At 30.0% G+C, this 15377-nt stretch overlaps 1 protein-coding gene across 3 annotated transcripts in view; it reads right to left on the bottom strand.

The window, feature by feature from the left end:
• Positions 1–5336: 5336 nt before the first annotated feature.
• Rim2 (replication in mitochondria 2) overlaps positions 5337–15377 on the bottom strand; it is a 23712-nt gene continuing 13671 nt past the window's right edge. Inside the window, exons 4-7 of one of the 3 annotated variants that reach the window (XR_001940257.1) lie at positions 11977–12095; positions 8013–8232; positions 6116–6574; positions 5337–6050 (exon numbers count right to left, since the gene is read on the bottom strand). Coding sequence is in view for 1 of the 3 variants with exons in the window: in XM_018512229.1 (XP_018367731.1) it covers positions 6294–6574; positions 8013–8232; positions 11977–12095 (620 nt within the window). In the remaining 2 variants the exon portion in view is untranslated. Of the gene's footprint in view, positions 6575–8012; positions 8233–11976; positions 12096–15377 lie in introns of all 3 variants that reach the window. The other 2 variants (XR_001940258.1, XM_018512229.1) reach the window with 2 other exon arrangements.

Consider the following 15377-nt stretch of genomic DNA (forward strand, 5'->3'; position numbering starts at 1 on the left):
TTTACATTATGTGATGTAAACAAATATAATTTCAGCGTTGCATATTAAGACAGTAACGTATATCAAAACGTAACTTTTCTTACGAATTTTTATTAAACAAATTTTTTATTTATGTGTTTATTAAGTTTATTTCAATGAGTGGATATTAATTCAAATATAAAGAACAGACCTAAAGATGCCTTTACACGGGGGCAACAATTGTCGAGCGTCAGAACAGAGAGAAACCTGAGAGAAGCCGGTCTTTTTCCTGTTATCGTCGAAATCGCCCGTACACTACCGCCAGTACATCCATTTTCAGTTTGGGAACTACGTTACTAGATACATTTTCTGACACTATCGATAAAATCGTATCGTCGAAAGTAGATGTGATTCGTCTCCGTACTAAATCCTCAGGAACTAGTAAATTTGCTCACTTTTGTAATTTTCACCTTGATTAAGAGCCACTTTCACCATCGTCGGTTTATTTTACCACCTAGTAACTGTAATGAAATAGAAAGAGATAGAAATCAAAAACATAGAGAATGGACTGCGTGATCTAAGTAGTGTATCAAGTGTGGTCGACAATAATGAGAGAGAGGTCCGTGGGAGACGGTCAGCCATGGTGATTCTTTCCTCCATGTTCGGAACAGGGTTACCACTTACCACTATTACCAGAAGTTTGTGCTGTCCTGTGATATGAGCATGGGCCGGGACAGAAAAATGCGAAATTTGAAATTGTAAATCGTGTTCTATATATCAGTACTGAAAAATAGTGAATATCTATTAGCGAATATGTTAGTAGTCATTTATACATTATATTAGATATACATACTAACAATATCTGTTATATATAAAATTAGCAAAGTTGAATGTAGAAGTGTATAAATATTTTAAACAGGGTTGGATAAGCAGGGTAAGTTAACTTTTCTTTAAACCAAGTTAAGTTAAAGTTAACAACCTTGAAAATTTAACCTAGTTAAGGTACAAGTTAATTTATAATGAAATTAATTGAATTAAAAGTTAAGTTAATAAAAAAAAAGAAATTACAAAGTTAGCAGTTAAATTCGTTTTTTTTATTTTCTTAATTCATGATTCCAAGGTTTCAGTCTTACAAATAACGGAAATGACAAATGTATACTTCATTTAAAAAATACTCTATATTTTATACATGTTTTGTTTATATATACTGTTTAGTATATAAGATTCGACTATGAATACTAGGCCTGTGATATGACTAAAGCTTCAGACACAATACGAGGGAGTAACGATAGTAATAAGGAATAATAGATTTCAATCTATCAGAAACTAGATACATCGAAATACACGATTTCTGATAAATTGAAATCTGGGGGTCAATTGTGTAATTTGAAATGAGGCGAAAATTACAAAAGTGAGCAAATTCACTAGAATATTTATAATTTCATTGGTCAACACCTAGTAAATTTGCTCACTTTTGTAATTTTCACCTCATTTTAAGTTATCGCTATTGCCGCATATTATGTCCGAGACTTAACTTCAAAGAATTAAATAAAAAATTAATAGTTACGGATACAATGTAACTAAATAAAGTTAAAAAGTTAAGAGTCTAAAATGTAACTAAGTTAAATTAAAATTAATTAACTAATTTTAACTTTTTAACTTAACTTTTATCTTTTTAACTTAGCACTATCCAACTCTGATTTTAAACAATACTTGCAATAATGATATTGTTAATAATTATATCGTGTTATTTAACAAATATTATTAAAAGAATTTAAGTAAACAAGCACGGCGTATTTTTACTCTTTATTGAGATATTTAAATACACATTTATCCGTACATATTACAATTTCCTTACTGGGTATCATAAGCTTATATACATACAGACGATACCCTGTAATCGATAATACAATCGGGAAGGTAATCCTAAATAAAAAAATAAATCGAAAATATACAATAAATTTTTTACATGTATGAGACTTCGTTTTCAAGAAAGTCGTACTTTGCAAATTTAGTAACGGCTTTTCTCTTTGTAAGACTTCGATAAGTTTGATTTACGTTTCGCTATGAATCTCATTGAATTTCCGTTCCAGCGATCTATCCGAATACGAAATATATGAGAAAGGTAAGAAACAAATAAAAATGCTTTATTTTAAAAAATAAAGATGCGCTTGTGATATTTCATATATATTGTTAAGTTTCGATCAATACCGAAACTTAAATTAATTTTCCGTTTTTAAAGACGCCACCGCGCAATTACAGGATCTTGCACATATTTATATACGCATTGATTTTCTCACGCTACACTAAGTAATTGTACAACGTCAGTCTTTAACGAAACGCTCGCTTCTCGTGAATACACGAAATATTTCTCTCACTCTCTCTCTCTCTCTCTCTCTCTCTCTCTCTCTCTCTCTCTCTCGCTCTCCCTTTCTCTCATTCTCTTTATATCTTTTGTCACTTGCTCTTTCCATTAGAAAAATTCATTGCTTATTCCAATAACCGCCTATCTAATATCTGTATATGCTATACAACTTGGCACACACATCCGGTCCTCATACACTTTCGCGATCCTTTAAGAGGTGCACGATATTCTTATGCAAATGACTATGCACGATTAATAACAGCCTGGCACTTAGAATCTGCTTTCCTGGAGCATACATATTTTACAATTGACAACGGTATCGTAGAAGTCTCAACAAGATGTTAACAATTAACATATCAATCACATACGATGTTCTAGAAGTCGCATATTTCTCTCAGATATTTCTTTTAAGCTTCATTTTTGAGAAAGATCAAATAAGATGACTCACTTGTTGTGCATATTTCAGTAGTAGATACTATTTTCGTTGATAATAGTTATCTTTTCATTCAAAATCATCCCAAATCAACGCTAAAAAACGAATGAATTTTTGTGTTATCCTCAAAATCTTATTATGTTTTCTTAATTATTATAATTCTAAGTCTAATTTATACGACTTATAGGACAGAGTACATAAACTTTGTGAATATTGTACAACCTGCTGTATTGATAAGCGCAAAGCTCCACTGGTAATGAATAAAATAAAATCACAGCTTCTTTACGTATAATATGAAGAAAGGCTTTTCCTTATATAACCAATAAAATGTATTAACTATGTATTTTCCACATTTTCCATTTTCTTGATTAAAATCATGGCCTAAATAGAGTATTGACCGATCAAGTACAAGTATATGTATATAACTATGGTTTTAGAAAACAATCAATGTATAATATAAACTTTTTTTGAACACCATAAAACTGTGCGAAACGTATCAAATATATAAAATTTAATTCTAGAACGTTGATATAAAATGTTAATATACAGGATGCTTTGCTTAGACGTATAACAAAAGAAATATGGGTAATATACAAAGAGAGAACTAATCAACAGAAAATAGGCGCCAAAAAAGCAGTTCTGAAATTTTTTGGAGTTTTTGTACCTGGAAGAATACATGTTACTGTAAATTGTGATAATTCAGAATTGATGATAATTCCTTTTATTAAACGTCTAAGCGGAATGCCTTGTATATAACTTTATTAACTTCAGAAAATTACATAGCTATTTTGTAAAAACAAAAGCACATAATATTATATTGTGACTGGTAATTAATAAAAATTTAATAAAATGGCACACATTTGAAAACATAAAGATATTATAATAAAACATTTAGGCCCATACAGTTGCACCAATGCCACTTTGACTTTAAGCGAGACTTAAAATTCTATCTGTCGTTTTAAAGCCAAAAAGAGACAGAGAGTTTTAAGCCTCGCTTAAAGTCAAAATAACTGGTGCAATCGGGCCTTAAACATTTTAAATTAATATTATAACATTTTATTATGCTTTCATTAAAAAATTGAAGATTACTTATAAATAAAAACTGGATAAAATTATTTTATAACTAAGTAGAATTATTTTCGAACGAATTACACAGTTGTTTGAAAAGAAAAGAAAAGGAAAGGAATTGTTTCATTCATAAAATAAACTTTGTAAAAATTTTAATGTCGACAAACTTTTAATTTACAACGTTTCTTTAGTACCTTCCCATAAAAATAGATACGTATGTTCAGGGATAGTTTAAAATACCAATAAGGATAATTGTTATTTCACGTGTCTGATGAGTCCGGTAACAGATCCGTAAGAGATATATACTAAGTGTATTAACGATAATTTCATATTCTCGTAATACTTTTTTTCTTGCTAAAGATCATGCGATGTTATGACTAATTCAATGTATGAACGCTCGTACATGTACACAGCTAGCGCCTACAAGTTCGATATGTACACAACGTCGCGATATCTTTCTACATAAATAAAGTGGAATCTATCAGAACAGTCTAATACACGCTAGTCCTCTGACAGGTATTCTAATATTAACATTAGGCGCGCTCAAGTCAGCAAAGTGGCTAGCCTGTTCGCCAAGCAAATGAAGGATTGGTTATTACTTATAGATCCAACCAACCACATTCAATCGCTCGACGAGCAGGCCAACCGCTTTGTTCGGATTGAACGAGCCCATTGTTATTTTGTCTCTAAGAATAAGTTCAAACATATATTGGTTCATTAAGAATTAGTTGCAATTTATCGCGAAATATCGGCGAAGAAAGTTGATTGCTGAATACAAAAAAAAATATAATAAAATTATGGTAAAATAAAGAATATATATCGAACAGAATTATCGCTATAATAAAGTGAAATTGAATTTATTGGAAAACATGTTATAAAACTTTATAAAGTGTAGAAGGTATTTTCAAAGATTTCTGGAAATTTTTATTTTTCTGGAATATAAAACATAATCATTTACGTTACATTATCAACAAAAGAAAATTTCGTATTAGAATGTAACATTTTCTTCAACGAAAATTTTCTGCTTTTTCTGTATAATTATGCAGTTTTGCAAAATTACTGAAAGTATTTCCAAGAGTCAGTTTGCGAAAAAAAGTTAAATTGGCGCATTCTAGATGATGTCAGCAACAAAAACACTCCCTTCAGTTGTTTTGAAATTGTTTTTATTACTCCGTCATCATATGCTTGCGACAACACAATTAATTTTTTCAAATTTGTGTGCAGAATTAAAATTCAAACATACGTACTGTAAATATTACGCTGATTCCGGAAATTTTTGGAAATTGCCTTGTACATAAATTCAAATATAACAGAATGTCGACATAGCAAATATATAAAAAAAATTTATAAGAATCACAATTTGTGATTCACAAACATAGATCGTTCGGTCATAATTTAATAATTTTTCAAATGAATTATTTGTGGGGTAATGTTTCTTGGATATATGCTAATATCAAAATATACAATTTTCAATACACTGTTGTTCAAAGTTTCGTGATATAACATAAAGCAAAAAATTTTTTTTGTAAAATTTAATATATATTGAAATATTTATCACAATTTTACAACATATGATTTTTACTAGAATCCTAAGATAGAAATGTTGAAACTTTTAAGAGAAGTGGATCTACAATATATTACATTTATGACCAAAACCAGTTGAAAGAATCGATTTCTAGCACAAATATTTCACTTGAAGCAAATGAAAAATCAAATCATCATGTCTTACATAATTTACAAATTTCGAAGTTGCTATACATATTAAATTTGCCGCTCTTTCACGGAGCATTGTAAAGTTACAAATACGATCCTTTTCCAAAGTCTAATTTTATGTTTTTAATTTTCTTTTTAATTTTGTCTTGTGAACAAAAAGTGAAAAAAGGAACGAGATGCAAAGAAAAATTGTAAATCGTGGAACAAAGAACAGTATCAGAATCAAAACTCTTAGGTCAGAAACTAAAGTCTACAATGACTATTATAATGAGTTTCACATGTTTTGGATTCGAAGTGAGTTTTGTTTCTGGAGCAGAGACTAATTTGCCTTGAATGAATTTTATAACACAATACAAGCCCACTTTTTGCGATATTCACATACACATTTTCGCGAACGAGAAGCGAAGTCTCAGCCTTTGTCTATCCGACGCTAAATAAAATCTGCTTTCCTCAATTCCCCTTTTCTCTCCCTGCGAGATACAGCGGGTCCGTGTCTGGATATGTACATGCTATCTGAAAGGAGGAAGGACTACTTTTTGCTATACTTTTAGAGCACAGTGCGACCAAAGAGCTGGTACCTTTTTGAGTACCCCTGGAGCAATGATTAGGGCATCGAACGCGTTTCCAGCTGCTCTCGATGTGCCTAGATGTGCGATTAGATCTTAGAATGCTGCCCCGAATACGTGCAGTATTCGCCTACTGGAGAAGGGGAAATGGTTGATAGGTGGCCCTTTACTCGGGGGCCGTAAGCAAATCCTAGGCCAGCTCTCTCTTCGCTTTAGCCTCGTTGTAGAATTCCGATGTCACATCAGTACTGGATGTCGCCACCGTTACTGGCCGGAAGTGTCGGGTCAGTACATATACTACCGCTTCATATGTTGCCATTATAATAGCGGTGTTCGGAATCTGCCGAATCAGCTGAGTGCCAAGGCCTCGATAGAGACCCTTTGTGCCCTCTTCCGTCCATACAGTATTCAAGGTTTGCCAGAATGTGCGATATTTGGTACCTTCTTCCCGCAACCGAGTTCTTGCGACTTCTAAATAGGAAAAAGAATATAAATTATATTTTCATCCTTGATCGGATCTCCTACATCTATCATGAAATTATTATTGAAGATAGTAAATATTCTTCTATCCGCATAAATGTGTTTGTATTCATTTTTAAATCAATCTCAGATAAATAACTTTCATATAAGGATCCTTCAATTTCTCGGATTGAAATTTTAATTATTATAAAATTGAAAAAAATATAAGAATTCTGTGTACTTTGCGCCAGCAATTTCCACAATATGATTTTAATGATATTTAAATAAGATTAGGACAAACACTAAAGTGCATCAAAAATATATAATCATAAAATTGATTTTCTATTATTGTAACGATCGGAAAATAACTTCATATGTGATGAGATGACGCAGTTTTCTCTGAATAGAAATGCTGCGATTTCATGTAATTCGTTTTTCTACGAAAAGACCGCACGCGATCTGTGTATGATAATGTTGATTTGCAGAATAGTTTCGAAATAAGTGCAGTATAATATAGATCTGATATTATTTATTCAAACAACCAGAACGCCACAAATATTTGTAGATAGATATAACGCGTAATTACACACAGAGTGTGTCGTCTGGCACGCGTTGCAAATATAGCTGGTGTTATCTTTAGACCAACTCGGAAGATCTTCGCAAAGTAATGGTAGAGAAAGAAATCTACTACTCATCAATAAAGTCAGAATACTATAGAAAAGTTTTTATAATTATCAACTATGACAGTTACCAACATTGAGTTTTCTATTTATGTTTTGTTATTTACTAACGATCGTCATAACAGTCAAATAAATACATTACATCTTATATTTTTGTGCTCAATACTATAAATTTACTTTTTTGATAAAATAATTTAATTTTTTCATTTAAAAATATAAACGGAAAATTAGCTAAAATATCGTAAAATATGCTTGGCGGTGAATGCGTTAAGCATACATCAGATCAAATCAACTATTACAACTATTATTAAATTAAATAATTTTACTAAAAAGAAAAAGATGTTAGTAATTCTAAAAAATTGTATTTTGATAGCGCAATCTTTTAATATAGGATATATTGTTGTAAACGTAGAGATAATTTTTAAAATATTTTTTTCATTTACAGTTCTAAATAAACAATGACTAATGATACTCTTAATGTAGCATGTTCTCTTAATAGTGAGTTGTACAGAGCTAAACATGTTTAATTATTAATGTAAATTTTTATTAAATTCATCGAATATTAAAATCAATCTAACATACCGCAAATATTGTAACTAACTCAAGTACACAGACACAAAAATAGTTAAGTAACTTATAGTCGTTGAAACTTATAAATTGTAGTAACCATTAAAAGGATTCTGCAGATTTGTTTCGTTTAAGAAATGATAAGTTTAACTGAGCGTTCCATAAATTCATATGTTCCATAAAATAGTTTATAATGTTCTTACCATGAGGGTAGGCAATAGTTGACGCTATCGTTTTTGAAAATGAGCCTGCAGCCATAAATTCGATGAAGTCACGGAACGTCTTCCTGTCATCTGTTTGAGAAGCACGCGATCTATGTGTAGCTAGCCATGCCTTCACAGCTTCATATATCACAAAGTGTATCACAGTCTCACTTATGCCTATGTAGGATGCCACGATACCTTTGTAGAATCCCAGGATACCCTGCAAGAAGATAAAAAAACACATAAATATCATGAATCATATCCTGAATCTGATTTATTTTAATGTTGTAAATGCGATATTTTCTCAAATTTCAAAATTGTGTAATAAGAATATTAATCTAATAATTTCGAGATTATACTACTTTTGTTTTAATTCCATGATATTAAACAATAAAAAATAAAAATATATAAAAAATAAAGTTTATTATATATATAACTAATCTAAATTTTTAAATAATAGAATAAAATATCAAATTATTAAATAAAAAAATTTAATAGCTAGTTCACTATTAATAATTAATAAGATTATGCATATATTAAATAAAAAAAATGACATAATTATATGTTCATTATATTACTGTACCATGTACATATTAATATTGATTAATTATTAATATCGCAAAATTATATACACAATATGGAAATCATATCTTTGAATAATGAAATAATAGCATTACGATAAAAACCGATATACAGCATCTCTTATCAATGATATATTAAAGTCTGGATATAAGGGTTCCAAAAGAGAGAACACGTGATATCTGCATGCTCGGTTAAAGATAATATTAAATCGAATGTTCGTATCTGTGATAAGAAAGCTAAAAACATTTAAGATACTAAGTATTCGCAATTCAGCGATTCAGAGGTGTGCATGACTAATAAATAATAGATAGGTATTAAATATAAACAGATAAAATGATATTTTTTCGATGATAATAGAAAAACTCATTAATAATCAGATAATTATCATCTTATTAATTCAACTTAAAACCCAAATCATACAGCATATAAATTATTTATTATTTATTATTTATTATCGCTATAATTTATTAATATGTTAGTAAATTTTTGAGTGTTTATTTAATAATATTCGTATATACGTTTTCATATAAAAGTAAGTTTTACGTCGACTTCCACCATAATTAATTATCTTCTATATTTTTAATCATTATAATTACAACTGTATATAAAGATATTTATGTAAAACTGTCCATTGTACATCCACGTCAATTTGTATTTTCAATTTTATGCACGAATTCACGCAATGATATACGAGATAATAACAGGATATACAGATTTATTTATTACATGAGCGTTGCTCAACACAGTGGAATTTTCCAAGATATTTTTACTTGGACATACTATTTGTAGATGTACTATTCATGGCGCCAGTTTTGAAGCTGGCCCGATTCCGACATGTCGAACGCAATTTTAGTACATACGCATATAAATGATACAGTCGCTATCTCCAAGTAAACACATTCAATTTGACACATGTCCATAGGATGAAACAAGCGAACAATTTATCCATATGTTGAAAGCAAATATTTCTTTTCAATGAAAGTCGTTATTTTTTACGAAAAATAATTTCAACAAACTAATTCATTATTATCTTATCTTACACACGTTAAATATAAGAAATTTTACTTTCATGCAATCTCTCTTTCTCTCTCCCTCTCTAAGAATGAGTTAAATATAATTTTTCCTTTATAATAGCCTTCTTAGAAAATTGTTTTTTCCATGGTTAACTATAGAATTCTTACGTAGTATCTCTATTAAAGTGATTAAACAGAATTCTACTGATTGCAAACATTCACGAAGCTTACAATATATTCTTATATATATTGTAAGCAGTCAAATGATAAATTTATTCAAGTAATAATTTTTTGAAATATATTTTACGAGAGAGAGAGAGAGAGAGAGAGAGAGAGAGAGAGAACTATACAATTTCTTCAACAAGAAAAAACTTCGTATAACTTCAATATCTATATCTAAGATATTGAAGAATGATTACATCAGTTCTATATCTGATAAAACTACTTTGCTCCAATATAAGTGCTGTACCTATCGTTGCGCCAACTGAGAAAATAATCTTGGCTGCAACTAACGTTCAATAAATACTCATCGATGCCATTGCGACATCGTCGTTGATATTCTGCAGGAAATCCCTTGGTTGTTTTAGATTTTTCCCAATTCGTTACCGCGGTGTAAATATTTCCTTAAACAGTGTGATGTAATTTCGACGATGATCTGGCAACGATCAATAAACTTATAATCTCAGAAACTATCAACAAAAATCTCAATTTTTACGAAAGGAAAAAACTTGAGCAAGCAATTATTGATTCTGGAGAAATCCAGGCTGTAGAATACCAAGAAAAAAAGTATAAACAAAAGATTTGATATTTGTTAATGAATTTATCTTTATGTGTGTGTAAAAATGTTAATTATTAAAAGAAAATCGTATATTTTTCTGTAATGTTACTTTGACTTTTAGTATTTTCATTTTAGTAAGTAATAAAACATGTCATCGAATAAATAGACAAGGTATCTATAAAGTCTGCTTTCACCTCCTACATGTTGGAAACAGTTGAAAATTATGAAAAACTACGGAATACATTTCGGAGAATTACTTTTTTAAGAGAGTTGAAATTTCTCGAAATGATCGAACACGTATTTCGCGATTTTTCATAATTTCGAACTGTTTTCTAAATATAGGGGATGAGGACAGACTTCAGATATTTAAAACATTTATCTTACATAAAACTATTATATTTAATCTTCCAACGGTACACATAGATCATTCGTGTCCAAGACATTGCTAACAGTTTTTATTTCTCATATACCTACGTAAGTAACTTATTCAAATTTTTTTCCATTGTCTACATAGCAGAATAATTTAGTAGAGACCTTAAAGAACATGTGTGAATTTTTACAGATTTTGTCTCAAAATTGAGTCAGACACAAATGACTTATGTGTACCGCTCTAGGGAGTGCTGAAAATAAGTGTACCATTTCAAGGTTAAGTATAATTTTTAGTTATTATATTTAGAGATAACCGCAGCATTTTTTAACGATTTAAGTTAAATGGCAATTTCATAATACAGGTACATTGTGCACAAACCTGATAAGCATAGACTGTATTCCTATGAAGTTGTCATTATCGGTTTAGAAAGAGTTTCTCTCTCTCTCTCTCTCTCTCTCTCTCTCTCTCTCTCTCTCTCTCAAAAATATCTAAAAGAGAGTAAAATATCTTAAAGAGAGATGCCGATAGGATTTAATATATTGCATTGTCTTTCTAATTGAGCATAGATGTTAAGATCAGGGAATGCGCGCAATCTATATCTATAATATTACGTTTATGGTACACAATGTATCTTATTTTACTTATTGTTAGTAGTGTTAGTATAGTAGAATTATCTGTTTAGAAGGAAACTAACATAGGAATTACCAGCTATTACAAAATAAGTAAATCCTATGGCGAAACGCTTTACAATGTTCTAAGAAAGATGCGTATATACACATCTTATATTTAACGTTATATAATTGTTTGATTTCCAGCATATAACGGCAAATGTCATCTTAATATAAAAAAAATATATTCATTATTACGATTTCCACGATAAAATATTACAAGCTAAGAAAAAAAATCTTACATCTTAAAAAATAGAATGTTAATAATATAATATGCACGAATTATTTAAATAATACAAAAATTCATTTATTTCACTGGCCCTTCATCTCGACGTGATTATGGTCTCATTATGTTTTTTTCACGCAATAATATTTATTTTAATTTTAGAAAGCTCTACAGAGAAAATCGATAATTGTCAATTTAAGAATTAAGAAATTTGCAAGTATAAGAGTTAAATTTGTAAAATTCAATACCGTAGGTCACACGGCATGGCAATTTCATCGAGTCTTTCGAATTGCAAATCACGATAAAAAATAATATTTGATGTCTTACCGATTGTCGATATATCCTCCGCATGCATTCTATCGCTGTGACTTTTTGTGACCGGTGGTCCAGCTGTAGTCTGGTTTTTATGAACCAAATTGGATTTGTCAATGTACACGCGGTGAAACCTGCAAAAGTGAACGACCGTTTATTGAATCCGCACGGTGTTCAGTGCTTTGTGAATGAATTATCGCAGTATTTTTTCTTATTTTTATAACGTTAATTTGATTAGAACGGCAATTTATTACAAATATTGCTACTCGATAAATATTTCACAAAAAATAAATCTACTTGATTAAAATCTACCTACGGAAAATAAAAATTCTATATAAAGTTTTTCTAATTTTAATGTTTAATTAGTATGCTGAAACCACCTTTAATTAGATAATATGTAGACATCAGTTTTAATTTTTCTTTCTCTAATGTGGTACTAAAATCTTTATTAAGGTCTAAGAATCTTGTATAGTATTGATAAAAGAGAGTAAGCTCTTTTCCTTAATTATCTTTTACATACGTATAATATCATTTACATTTGATTATACTAACAAATATTTGCATAGAATTGATTTATTAGTTCTTTGACTCAGTTTTCCGAAAGATCGGCAGAGCATCGTACTACTAATGCCACAGCGTGTCGAGGATACGTGGATAACGCACGTGGATTATGTAACCAAGAATACGCGTCGTTTAATGCGCAATTTATAGCGCGCGGTGCCTTGTCTATGTCTTATTTACTTTTAGCGTTACCTGAAGTTCCATTTGACGCGGAACTTGGGAGTTAACGAATTAGGAGTTTGAAAAAAACCGATTTAAAAGGAGCAAAAATTCAAAATAACAAACATCGATCGTGTAATCGTCATTACGCAATTTTAGGTATATACATTTTTCGCATAAATCCGAAGAAATGATTTCGTGACAGAAAGATCATTCAAAAGCGAAAAGAAAAATCGAAGGATATTTTCTTAGAAATTTGTTTTTCTTCAAAAAGACAAATTGCTATTTATCGTTACATTTAAAAATAAATGCAACTGTCACGTATAAATTCTGTTGCAATGTCATGTAATACATAATCCGAGTATCATATGTATGCATATTAATCTCTACAATGTATTAGCAACATATTAAATATAAATATATTAAACGACTTTAACAGATTAAACAAATACATGAAAAAATATGAGAATCTAAAAACATTTCAGGCTAAGTATAAAAATTATAATTATAAAATTACGATGTGTAATACGCGTGACGTTTAAATGTGAGACGTTTGAAAGAAAAACGAATTAAAATATATTTCTCTCAGTTTTATTTGAAAATTGTATATACAAAACTATTAACGTTTTTTCATGAAAAGGCAAATAAAATCTGGTATTTTTGTAAAGACAACATAAAAATATGAATTCTTGTTTGTAAAGACAACATAAAAATATGAATTCTTGTTTGAAAGATTTTACAAAGAAACAGGATAAACATTTATGAAAATAAAATTTTAATGTATCTCTCAAAGAAAGAAAACATCAAAGAAGAAGTATAACAATGGAACATCTGACGAATCCGTAAAATACATTTATTATTTATTTCTTGATAAATGAATAATTAAATAATAAATTTTTATGAAATAATCAATTTTAATTTAAAAAATAAATTCTTGACTTGATAATTTTTGAGAACTTTTAAAATTTATGGTATTAAACATCTTATCTAAAGAAACAATACAACTTATTTAAAGAAGACTTGCACATAATTTTGAAACATAAGATTATATAAAAAATAAAAAGCAATATCATGTGTAAAACAGGGCCTTAAATAGGACTGTTTGTGATCATTAAGGATTTTTCGATGTGAAAATGATGCACAGAGCGGTTATTTCTCTTTTCTTTCTGTATATATTATCTTCAATTATGACGTAATTCCGGTTGCACTGTTGCGGTCAACGCGTATGGTTCTTTGACGATAGTTACTGTCGCTTACATTCGACCGCAAGACGCATGGAAGTCGGGCATTGAATTACGTGGTGAGGACGGCTAAAAATAGATGTCGGAGAGGCACTCTCACTCGCCGACGAAGCGACGGGACAAAAAGATGGAGAGAGAGAGAGAGAGAGAGAGAGAGAGAGAGAGAGAGAAAGAGAGAAAAAGGGAAAGACGGAAAAGAGAGGAAGAGAAGGAAAGAAGGTCGTCGAACACATACCTGGCACGACTTCCTACATCCGAAAAATAATTCAAGGTTGAGCGTAAAAGTGAAGAAATATAGAAACATAAATGTATTTCATATAAAGTAGTATCTACGATGGATTTCACTATTACTGAGTTTGCATCATTCTTCCGAAGTCTTCCGCTAGCAACTTCCTCAACAATGTAAAAACAAATATATTAATATTTAAAAATTCTAGAGCCCTAAACAGTCATTTTCTGGCATCCTAACTTAATAAAACCGCCAATAATTAATACATAAGATATTGCTTTCACAAAATTTGAATACCAATAAAGTTTTAATAAAAATGTTTGAGGTAGTTAATATTGAAAATAATAAGTATCATATACTCTGTCTAAAATCTTTGGAGAGGAATTTAATTCTCTAAAGAGTGACAAACAGTGATAATTGAGTCAGTGTTGAAAGAGTGGTTCAATTGTCAATTATTGAAAGTAAGATTTCACTCTTTAAAGCTAGATTCCACTTCAAAGACTTTAGAGAGAGGATGTACAACGATATTCTCCAAACAAGGTATTGTTGAAGAGAAAACGATTTCAAGTATCTCAAAGGCATGAAATGCGAAGTAAACGTTCAAAAGCAGTTTTTATCGTTTGTTTACGCAAATTTCCGGTTAAGTGATTCGGCACGAATAACGATGTCATTGTTTATGCGTGTAGATATTTGTATGTTGATTACAAATCATTGAATGATGAATCCGTGAATGGTGATGGAAGTAAACAGATTTAGCGCCGATAAATGCATGTTGCGCTACAGAAGGTTAGCGTTTTAGAAACAGGTTTTATTGAAATGCCTCAAATTTGCAAAAGCAACACAAAAAAGTAGAAAAGAAATATAAAATGTAAATTATTTTTTTGTCCGATTTGTATTCTTTTCGCTAAACACATTTATTAAAATTTATGCCTTTAATTTAATTGAAAAGATAATATGCAAAATATTCCAATATAAATGCAAACATGTTCATATGAAAGAAATAACAAAATTTCTATTAGCTTAATGATTTGTATTTATTTTTCGTTATAACATTTAATTCGATATATACATACACACATATACAGGGTGGACCATCTGAAGTGATCCAGTCAAATATCTCGAAAACTAGTAGGGATAGAGAAAAATGTTTCGTATGAAAAGTTTAGGGTTACACGGGGGAAGTATGGTACTGACCTTGAAAAATCCTTGGAAGGTCATTTTGAAGG

The sequence above is a fragment of the Trachymyrmex cornetzi genome, unplaced genomic scaffold, assembly GCF_001594075.2.
Source record: "Trachymyrmex cornetzi isolate Tcor2-1 unplaced genomic scaffold, Tcor1.1 scaffold396, whole genome shotgun sequence".
NCBI lineage: Eukaryota > Metazoa > Arthropoda > Insecta > Hymenoptera > Formicidae > Trachymyrmex > Trachymyrmex cornetzi.